Raw genomic sequence first — 12,158 nt, 5'->3', positions numbered from 1 at the left:
GTGAGTGAGAGAGGAGGGGGTGAGTGAGTGAGTGAGTGGGAGAAGAGTGAGTTAGTGAGGGGCGACGACGAGGTTGTGAGTACTATTCCAGTAACTGTTATATTACGGTGTGTGTCGGCTTAATGTGGTTAGGAAATCCAAGTGATGCAGGGTTCACACACTTACCCCACTTTGGTGAAACCCATGAGCATGGGTATGGTGATGACAAAAACCTAAAAAGAATAATCGGGGCGAACCGGTATTCAATCCCACGACAACAATACAAAATCAATGAGAATATTCAAGGCAAAATGGAAGCACAAGCCCGGCCAACAGGAAACACCATGGTCCACTCGTGGGCGTTGCCCCTTTTCGGTTTATTGATAACATGAACGCAAAAATGTTGCTTGGTTACCGAATTTAATGTCATGGTATCATTTACAATTTAAAGTGTGTACACCTATTTCTAAGTTTATTTCCCCATAAAAGTCAATTCCTAATTATTATTTTTTTCGAGTAACGCCAGGTGGTGAGAAAAAAAATGAAAACCATAAAATAATATGTGGTCTAATATACTGCATGCACTTATTGGAGGTACATATTGACAAACCTGAGATCAAAGCTTGCTTTACCTAGTCGCCTCTGGGGGATGTGTGGCGGCATTAGGGTAGCCTAGTGGTTAAAGCATTCGCTAGAAGGCCAAGGTTTGATTCCCTACATGGGTACAATGTGTGAAGCTCATTTATGGTGTCCCTATTAATATTGTTGAAACATTGCTAAACGCGCCGTAAAACCATATTAGCTCACCTGGAGGATGTGTACGTGTTCCTTTTGACGTTGTGACACCTTCGTTACACTCTTAAAGCTAGCGGACATGAAGCTGGGAAGATCGAGCTTGCTAGCTTGTTTACCAGGGGAGACAACTCTGGTCACACTTTACAAATATGATACGCGAATTTGTCTCCCTTGAATCAATGAAAGCATTGGTTCTATACACACACCTTTCATATGGTAAATATTGATGTTCGAACTGATTTGAAAAATTCAATAATTTTGGTCAGACTATACCATGACGCAGCTTAACATGTATGCCCAACTCAGACACAATATGCTGACTCTGAGCCGATCATTCCTGCAGTCCTTGTTTTATCCCACACAGAGCAACATTTATTAACTTTTTTTATAGCGTCTTTTGGTATGACGCGGCCGGGGATCGAACTACAGACCTTCCGTTCTTCTGACAGACTCTCTATCCGCTCTTTGACAGGGGCGGTCCGAGAGAGTGGCAGTATTAATATTTCAGAGACCTCTTTTGTCTTTTAGATGTACTTTGTATTGCTGTTTGTCTGAGATCAAAGAATATGGAATGGATATTGAGTGGGTGACCCCTAAGTGACCTTTCAGTGTCAGAATGTACATTTTACATATCTCAGCAGTTAATATGCTGGTGCAAATTTACATTCCCCATGCCTTGAACAACTTTCTGGTTCAGAGTATAATTTGCTAAATTTGTCAGTTATGTGTCAGTCGAAATTATATATCCTTTTTAATATAGATCTATACCCAGCGTTGATAGACTTACAAGCAACAAATCAATATTGAGGTTTACTCATTTGAAACTTAAGATTTGTACATAATATTGTTTTTCTCTGTTTTTAAAACGTATAAACTTATGTTACTTGATTGAGTATTGATGATCAGCTAGCGTGTGTACTCTATATCAACGGTATGTTCAATATCTATGTCATAAAAGAGTAATATCGAGAGGTTCCGGGACATCCTCCATGTGATGGGAAAGAACCCTCCATCGAAAGTGACTTTGGGGCGATAACTCTATTCAACAGAGGGCGCTCCGTCACCGGTAGGTCACACACTTCCGGTTTGTTCAGTGGACTATGGTGGGTGTATTCGTCTAATTTTCTTTAATCTTATTTGACATTCAGGCTCGACAATTGTGTTTGGTAACTCATTTTGACACCACAGTGTATTCATGGAATCGTCAGTTTTTAGGAAATATTGTCAATTATTACTTTTTTGCCTTTTCGATAGAAGTAAAGATCGTCCGAAATCCGGAAGTGCAACTAGAAAGGAGCGAACTTGAGTAACTCTGACTCATAAACTCTGCACCTGTAGAGAATTAACAGCTTATCCTGCTGTTGTTTTGTGCACTAACTCTAGTAAAGTATTAATTTCAGCCACTTTAACATAATTGGTACTTTGCTTCTCATCTCTGTATGTTAGGCCCACCGTAGTTTCGTAGGCCGGCAATGAACGTCCATTCACTGGTGGCGAAATGAGCAATTTTACTTCCTTCCTCGTTGTATGTATTCAATGCAAGGCGCAGCCCGAGGCTGGTGCTGTCATTAGTGACAGATTTTGTGTCTGTGCCCCTTCAGCTCATGGTTTGAATTACTATTAGTAATTTACTATTAGGCTTTAAAGTATTGTCAATATTCATTTTGTTACATTAACAACATGCCATAAACGTGGAAAATTTGTTCAGGAAGAAATTTGAAAATTTATTAAAACCTGACCTTAGATAACAGATGATATATGAATCAATTATTGTATGTAGCTTTCACATGATTAAGGGGAGGGGGGGGGGGGGGGGCATGGGTGGCCCAGTTGTCTTAGGTGCCGCGATTCGCTGTGCAGAGTTGCGTCCCTTGGGCACGCTAGAAACCTATGATTGTGGTTCGAATCCCGGTTAGCCCCGATTATGTTTCTAGTTTTGTCAGCACCGTGCTCGTGGGTTTCACCGAAGTGGTAAACGTCGAGACCTGCATTACTTTCCTCCCACATTAACATGATTAAGCTGACACACCGTGATATAACTGGAATACTGTTAAAAGTGGTGTTAAACCCAACTCACTCACATGTTTAGGTTAGAAATGCTGTTCAAACCATGGATTGAAACATGCTGAATGTGCATTAACATTTGTAAAAGTAGGAACATTTCAAAGAACTTTTGATAAGCTTTTCTGCTTATTCAGGGCCTTATTTATATTTGAGTAACAATTTTGAGATTGTATTAATGACAATGGTATTTATACTGGAAAACTTGTAGCCATGAATCATGGAGGGTCCAACGCTGAAGACAAAACCAGCCTCAAGAATGAGAACATAACATTTATAAATCTATAGGTACTTTAAAGGCCAATTTAGGGAGCTAATTTTATCAGATTTTTTAGACATAGTTTAAAATAAGACATTTGGGACCTGAATTATTTATATATCCATCTAGGTCATGTATACAGCAGTCATTTATTTATAAGTCTGCATATTTTTGTATTAACATGATTAAAGTCCCTTTAACTTTACATGTTTACAACTTTGTTGTTCTATCACTAAACTTGTTGTTTTCAAAAGAAAAGTAGGGTCATTCAGATGATAAATGTGATAACTGCTATTTTTAATATTATGAAGCCATGTTGTAGTGTTTTGGAGGACAATATGAAATTGTTTAATCCTTGATAATTTGAAACTGATTTGAAAATGACTTAACCTGTTGTACATGTTTAACATTGCAACTGTTTAAAATGACTTCATATGACAAACGTATTTAGCAATTGTAGTTTATAAAGGTAAACATGGTAAACACATGGTAAATAAGGAAAGTTATTGTTTATTACCTGATTGTGGTTGGGGTCACCATGGTAATCTAGTGGTGAGTTCACTCACGACAGCTTAAACATTGTTCGAAAGTGGCTTATACATGTGAAAAAATACTTTCCCTTATCATGCTTATTATTTGTGCACACAGCAAATAGGGATTTAACTGGGTCTGTTTATTTTCGAGCCCTGGGAACTCCAAGTAATAAATTTGGTGGGTCCAAATTATTGAATATGGGGGACCCTGGTAGGTGACATGTGCCATGCTTCATTTCATTTCCAAGAATTTTAGAAGCCTAAAAGAGATGAGGATTTCTATTTTAGATTAAGGAAAACAGCCATTGATACCCTCAACGTTGATTGTTTTTCTTATCAGAATAGAAATGTGGGTTATATCATGTATACAACACGTAAGAACAATCTACAATTTTGTTACATTTAATGTTTTAAACAGCCCAACTGTTGAGCGTCCCACAGGACCCTCAGTGTAAAATATTTGTGTCCATTATTTGTAATGTATGTGTATTAGACATGTTAGATGCAATAGTTTGTATCAGGTAAACCCTGAGGAAATATGAATGTTGCATTTCAATGGCAAGTTGTTGACTTAAGTTATTGTATTGACATCTGTATGATATTCTTTCCAGGCAGCGACATTGAAGCCATATCTTACAGCGGTTAAGCATACGCTTACCGCTGCAATGTGCCTGCAGAACTTTGATTCACAAATAGTGGAACGACATAATAAACCTGAAGTTGAAGTAAAGTAAGTATGAACAAAAAATACATATAAACCTGATGCTTACTTTTGTTTCAGGACCCTGTTCCACAAAGTGATCTTAGCACTAAGATGATCGTAACTCTCATACTTTAACATAGCCTTAGTACACATGGTACATGTAGGACATCTGTAGTGCTAACATCACTTTGTGGAACAGGTCAAGATGGGAGTGTTTAATGTTTAATACTGCATTCAGCAAGAGTACAACTGTATGTCAGAAGCCTCTGATAATTAAATCTGGATAAGACAAATTTGTGGATTACTGATTTGAGGGGGTGGGATGACAAACACTCAACCAAGTAACCAAGTCGGACCAGCATATTCATTCAGGCACCTTTTGCTGCCACCATGATTTGCTTGGGACATAGTCTACCCCAGAATCCCCTTGGAGGCAGATCGAAAAAGTGAATGAAGTGGTTATTAACTGGTTAAAGTTTAACTCTTAAACATGTTAATTTTTTCACAGATTGTATATTTGTCAGGTTTTATTGTGATTTTATTTATTTAGTATCTGATCAGTGTCATCAGAGTACTTAAAATCTAATTCTTCATGAAAGGTAAAGAAACTGAATCATTGATGATATTATTAGAAGCTGTGAGCATGTTGAGACATGGACTATAAGAACCAATATGTTTATAGACACGATAATAGACATCCTTGTGTTTTCAGCTGTTACATTTATTCACAGCACTGTGGATGTGATTTATTAATCTAAACCAAATCTTGATTTTCTTTTCCAGAAGCAGTAAAGAGTTGCTCTTAGTACCTGTAGTTATTAGCAGGAATGAAAGGGAACGAGTTTTAATAGAGGGGTCCATTAACTCACTACGAGTTAGTATAGCGGTGAAACAGGTGAGGACAATTTGACTGAATGATTGAGTTGTACTGACTGCAATCATGGCAATTATCTGGCATGTCATGTGTTTGTTGTTTAGTGCCACACTCAGCAATATTCAAGATATATGATGGCAGCTTGTAAACAATCAAGGATTGACCAGACATTGCAGTGATTGATGTTGTGAACAAAGATCCATGTTGTCGGGAAACAATGACATGCCAAGTGACAGAGCCTGACCACCAATCCATTTGGTTGCTTCTAACGTCCAGTATACATGGTACTTCCCGAGGCAAGAGAGTTAACTGACTATAAAAGTCCAGTTTCCACCCTTGACAAACTAGGCTGGTATTATGGAGTTACATTTTGGCTGGACTAACGAGTCTATGTCCAATCAAAATCACACACCGAAATCCGGTTCGTAAACTGTCGTGCAGATTTCGGTCGATTGCAGGATTTGCAACAGAAAACATCACATCTTAGTGCTTGCTTGAGCTACCCAGGTTAACGGTAGCAATCTCTGCAATCTTATTTTCATGAGATTGTTCAGCAGTGTATTGATCAAGTGTTTCCTCGCCATTTTCACTGGCCACTCGCTGCAAGATTGTTGATGCATCTTGCAGCACTGTCTACTCACTGAAGTCACATCTTGAAGCATTGTGGTCACCCATCTGTCGGAACCCTTGTTATTGTGATGTGTATGTTGTAGGTATGGTTTTTTCTGTTTATCTGTGCATGAATTGTTATCCCTGCTGGTATTGGTTTGTCTACATATGCTGCTTTTGTATTGCAGGCTGATGAAATTGAGAAAATCTTGTGTCACAAGTTCATGAGGTTTATGATGATGAGAGCAGAAAACTTTATTATCCTCAGGAGAAAACCAGTAGAAGTAAGTGAAGACTGACCAACAAGGGATGTGTGTGTTGTACTTGGGGCAGTGTGTGTGTGTCTGAGTGAGTGTCTGTGTCTGAGTGTGTGTCTGTGTCTTGTGTGTTTCTGTGTGTGTGTGTTGTACTTGTGTGTGTGTGTGTGTGTGTGTGTGTGTGTGTGTGTCTGAGTGAGTGTCTGTGTCTGTGCCTTGTGTGTGTGTGTTGTACTTGTGGTAGTGTGTGTGTGTGTGTGTGTGTGTGTGTGTGTGGTACTTGGGGCAGTGTGTGTCTGTGTCTTGTGTGTGTACCTGTGTGTGTGTTCCTTTGTCTTGTGTGTGTATCTGTGTATGTCATGTACTTGTGACATTGCAGTGATGTATTTGAGATGATGCTAACGTCATAGCCTATCAGGTAATAGTTCAGGCATTCATTTGTCATGCATAGACCCAGGTTGGATTTTGGAAATGGTTACAAGGTGTGAGCCCATTTCTGAAGTCCCTAAAGCCAGGATATTGCACTAATATTGCTTAACATGCTGAAAGCAGCCTAAAACCCAAACCGCTCAAACACATTTTATGACTAAGGTGCACTTTGCTCTGCAGAGTTATTTCCCTTTGCCATTCAAGGATTCATTGGTCATGTGTTTGAATCCCATTTTCACCTTATTACGTTTGATCCGTGATCACCAAAGTGGCAAGATGCATACTTGGCTTTCCCCAATCGGTGACACATTGATATGACCGAGCTACTGTGGTATAAAATAACAAAGTGGTATAAAACCAAACTCTCTCCTCCAGGTGGCATAAACCACGACATGCATCCTCCCACGACACGACATGCATCCTCCCACGACACGACATGCATCCTCCCACAACACGACATGCATCCTCCCACGACACGACATGCATCCTCCCATGACATGCATCCTCCCATGTCACGACATGCATCCTCCCACCACACGACATGCATCCTACCACCACACGACATGCATCCTCCCACCACACAACATGCATCCTCCCACCACACAACATGCATCCTCCCACCACACGACATGCATCCTCCCACTACACAACATGCATCCTCCCACCACACAACATGCATCCTCCCACCACACGACATGCATCCTCCCACCACACAACATGCATCCTCCCACCACACGACATGCATCCTCCCACCACACGACATGCATCCTCCCACCACACGACATGCATCCTCCCACGACATGCACCCTCCCACATCGTGGGGTCTATGTCATGCTATCTGAAATACAGTAATGCAGTTCACAACAAACTTACTTCACACACACAAAATGCCTGCATCAGAAACAGAGAAATCGACACAGGGACTTCTGAGAACAAATCAATCTCATTAAAGTCAGATTTTTAGTTCTCGCTCCTGCCAAACAAAGATCTGAGGACATCCTGTTATGGTTTTATGAAGTTTGTCTGATCAATAGAATGACTGACAAAAAGTTGACATTAGCCTAGCTTCAAACTGGCGACTGTGCTTTGAAGCTTATTTTTACAAATTCTCGATTAAACATTTGAAAACTGCACAAAAGAACATTCTGGAATGGCTAATAGATTGTATGGATTCTGTCATAAACCGCTCAACGCAACTTTTCGAGGTTGCGTGATTTGAAAAGACATTCCGACTGCCTCTTTTATGATCTGGTAAGCATCGCTCTGATTGGTCAGATGAAAGGCCGTTCTGACGTGAACCGTAATCGGATGTCCACGGATCTTTGTTTAGCTGTGGCAAGAACTAAGATCTTAGTTTAATCACATTGGAGAACAAATATGCATGACTCAGAGCCCAGGAGAGACCAAAACTCATGGCCCAGTGGAATTGTGTACCCAGTGCAGTGCAGAGTTGTGTCCCTTAGCTGTGCCAGGAATTACCATCCTTTTGTCAGAACCCCATGACATGACCCTGTCTGCTCATGGGTTTCACCAAAGTGGTGAACGCCTACGATCGGTGTCAGGTTGGGATTTCCTGTCATGTTAACATGTTCAAGGGTCGTTTTCTGAAATACTCCTTCACAATATTGTGTTGTTGCAGGGCTATGACATCAGTTTCCTCATCACCAACTTCCACGCAGAGCAGATGTACAAACACAAGTTGGTGGACTTCATCATCCACTTCATGGAGGAAATAGACAAGGAAATTAATGAAATGAAACTAGCGGTCAACTCAAGGGCACGACTAAGTGCAGAAGAATTCTTGAAAAGGTTTTAGGCATCACATCTCCACAGAGTGCTGGTAAAATGTCCATGTAAGCCCTGCACTGTATTTAGTCTATGTAGTACTGATAGTGTGATCGACCTGTGACGATCAGGGGTAGAATGGGTCTTCAGCAACCCATGCTTACAGTAGGAGGCGACTATTCTTATCGTAAGAGCTGACTAATAGGATAGGGTGGTCATGCTCACTGACTTGGTTAAATGCTCGTCATCATATCGATGCTCATGATGTCAGTCATTGGATTGTCTGGTCAAGACTTGATTATTTACAGACTGTCATATAGCTGGAATACTGCTGAGTGTGGCGTTCAACAACACTGACTTGGTTAAATGCTCGTCATCATATCGATGCTCATGATGTCAATCACTGGATTGTCTGGTCCAGACTGAATTATTTACAGACCACTGTCATATAGCTGGAATACTGCTGAGTGTGGCGTTAAACAACACTGACTTGGTTAAATGCTCGTCATCATATCGATGCTCATGATGTCAGTCATTGGATTGTCTGGTCAAGACTCGATTATTTACAGACCGTCATATAGCTGGAATACTGCTGAGTGAGGCAACAAACAAAAAGGAGATTAAGTGGATTATGACTCGGTGTCATATTTGATTGCATGTCATCGTACACCAATGATGTGGATCACTGTTCACAATATCAATCACTGGATTGTCTGGTCCAGACTCGATTATTAACAAAACTCATATGGCTGGAATATTGCCGAGTGTAGCGTCAAACAACGAAAAAATCTTTCTCCAACATAAAGCAAACAGGCTGGGATATGACTGATGTTCTGTTTAAAGCAGCATTAAAACTCACCCACTTCTGTTTTCAGATTCAGAACATGCAATGGATGACGGGACTTCTGGTCCTACTTTGAAATGGAGGAACATGCAACTAGCCTTTGGCCAGCGCAGTCTTTGTGACATGTCTTCATGGACGGTCACAAGTGTTGTAAATATGTATGCATTGTAACGGCTATGTTTGAATACAGAGAATCGGTGGGACAGAGACGTATTCTGAACAACGTGCCTGGGGAATGCTATAAACCCGCTTAATCATACACTGAGAGTACGGAAGGGAGTATGGCCTAGAACGTAATATGCGTAAATATAAATTGAAGTACATGTTAGAGTTCAATATTGACAGTTATAGGAGGAATGTATTATTACAAACCTTGATTTATTTGATGAGGTTGTTCCTGATTGGTGAAAAGTTACGTGATGGAAGTCGAAGCGTTGAGTTTGTTGTGCTCCACATGTGTGGCTACAGTTTTCGACGTATTAAGAGCGCCGGGCCTGTAAGAAATTCCCAAGTGTGATTGCTTATCAAGGACTACCCATTCCATTTTGTTTTCACTAGATTAATCTTCTGAATAAATTATTATTCGTCTAATATAAAAGAACATATCTAGGTGTTATGTTAATTGGAGGCTTGGAATTTTGTTTTCAAAACTTGTTGAAAGTACTCATTCAATCATGGTGCTTAAAGGCCACAACATCGACGGTTCTGGGTGTTTTTTAATCATGCAGGAAATTTCCGTGTGAAATTCAAACAGTAGATTACAATGTTAAATCCTGTTGTTAAGAAAGCATGGGGTATTCCCTGGAAAGAAGCGCTTCCTGACCTGATAATGAGCCTACATCCACAGTGTGGTCACTGGAGCAGAAACTTCTCTCACAGCGTAAGCTTGGCAGTTATCGGTATTGTTTGCAAACAATGCTTCAGAACGGTCGACGTCCTGGCACTTTAATGCATCAAATACGGTACAACATCAACCCAATATTATGATGGACGCTATAGAAATTGTGGATGAACATTCATTGTGATTGCTTATGACTTTAGTTTCATTTTTCTTTAAAAACAGGCCAGTTCAAGTATTTTCGTTTGCAAAAAGATTCAAGCTCTGTATTTACACTATTTTGTCATATCATGGTTTTCTTATATTTCTGTTCCGAATTGTCGATGTCCACATAGTAATTTTACCTTGTGCTAAGTCATCATAGATAAACAAGGTTCTGTGTTGAGCCCAGTACCATCCTCGATAATACAGGGTAATTTATCTCCATTCCACTCCGATAAGTATGCAGGATTTATTCGCCACCATAGCTTTGTTTGGAGTCCATATTGAATGACATGATGCTAAAAATAGCTGGCCAATCAAATTATGCAGACTTTTCCTTAGAGATAAGTGGCAATACCACAGTACTCGACTCGATAGCTAAGTCTCAAATACAACTTGGAACTTGTAGCACAAGGACCTCTACCCTCATCTTATTTCAAAAAGATTTTTTGTCTTGTTAAAAGTACATACACGAAACCTTCTGATTTGAGTAACGATATTATGAGCATGCCCCTATGAGGCCTGTAATTTAAATGTAGATATATGTCAAGCTCTTGGTCGGAGGACTCGTGTAGACGGAGTGTAGATTTCAAACTCTGTGTTCAATGAAAAGAGAGATGGAGACGAAACGAAACATTGACAAGGAATAGGTCCAGGATCTGTATCATAATATACTACTATAACAGTTAAGGATCACCAGACTCTTTCAAAGTACTGTTGTTAATCGGGTGGTCCTTAACTTTTTTGAGTGGTATAGAATGGAGATATAATACACTGGAAAGTCAAAGATGTAGTCAACATGGTGATAGTAAATTGTTTCAACTTTGAAGTGATGGATCGCGGTACCAAATGCACTCTTTCCTTATTTTTTGTTCAGATTTATTTTTCTACTATACCAAAAGAATCTTGATTTTCAAATTATTACTAATATTCATATATTTATTCCACACATAGATTTGAAAGTGCTTGATTTGTAGTTTAGGATGATTTTTCAGATTCTTTCATATTGTGTAATCACTCTTTTGTGGCCTTGAATAGATTGAACGGGTAACCTGTGGTCTACAGCTGTTTGTGACCTTGTTTGTCATGAGGAGATTAATTTTAGCGCTAATTAAATTTGCATTATGAAACGAAAACGTCTTCTTCAGAAAAAATATACGTGATTTTCCTTCGAATGTTTGAGCATGTTGAGTACTTCCGTCAGTTTGATAGATGGTGCATTTGGTTAAACCCGGGGATGGGTTATCAGTGGGATGTTAACGGTGGTAGGGATACAATCAGAAATTGGAATTAGTTGTTTTGTTCGTAAATTACATAGACATAATTAGACTTTGTCTAACCAGACCTGACAATGCCTAGTGACATGGTGGAAATTTAATTTTGTCTCTGTAGTTCTTCTTTAATTATTATTATTATTATTACTATTAAAATTGTTTTCACATAATTCTTTATTAATCTTTTGTAATCACATTGGACACAAAAAGTAGTTTTTGCTTATTTTGTAGACACAGCAAGTCTCTTGGCTTTTCCAACACATTAATGATATATATCTCCATGCTAAACAAATATATCTTGCATTTACTGGTAATGCCACGACTTGGACTTTGAGTTGCCAGTGATCTAAGGTGGTATCTTAAATACAGTGTATGATTTGTAAAATTGATTTGAATATAAAACGTGTACAAAAGCTGTCACTTAAATAAATGAATCCTTATTATTTACAACTGATGTTTGTTATCCTTTTACTGTTGGGACCAGTGTGTGAGTGAGTGCCTTTTTATGCTTGTATTAGATGTGAAAGCATCTTGCCAAGAAAAAATATTTTGAATGAGATGAAGTAGATGTTGATGGTGTTCATTCTCGGCCACATCACATCTGAGAGATGTTTTCTGAAGATCCGGGTTCGATTCCTGACATGGGTACAATGTGTGAAGCCCATTTCTGGTGTCCCCCGCCGTGATATTGCTGGACTATTGCTAAAAGCAGCGTTA

General features: G+C 39.4%; 1 protein-coding gene across 1 annotated transcript; it reads left to right on the top strand.

Moving 5' to 3' along the window:
- The first annotated feature begins 1,824 nt into the window (after positions 1-1,824).
- Positions 1,825-11,891, top strand: LOC139445075 (actin-related protein 2/3 complex subunit 4). The gene is made up of 6 exons (XM_071226157.1): positions 1,825-1,877; positions 4,239-4,357; positions 5,114-5,225; positions 6,002-6,097; positions 8,139-8,352; positions 9,160-11,891. The coding sequence occupies exons 1-5, from the start codon at positions 1,875-1,877 to the stop codon at positions 8,313-8,315; spliced, it is 507 nt and encodes a 168-aa protein (XP_071082258.1). The 5' UTR covers positions 1,825-1,874; the 3' UTR covers positions 8,316-8,352; positions 9,160-11,891.
- The last annotated feature ends 267 nt before the right edge of the window (positions 11,892-12,158 follow it).

The sequence above is a fragment of the Haliotis cracherodii genome, unplaced genomic scaffold (assembly GCF_022045235.1).
Source record: "Haliotis cracherodii isolate W230 unplaced genomic scaffold, xgHalCrac1.p SCAF_6, whole genome shotgun sequence".
Classification (NCBI taxonomy): Eukaryota; Metazoa; Mollusca; class Gastropoda; order Lepetellida; family Haliotidae; genus Haliotis; species Haliotis cracherodii.
This window is presented reverse-complemented; position numbering and strand designations above follow the sequence as displayed.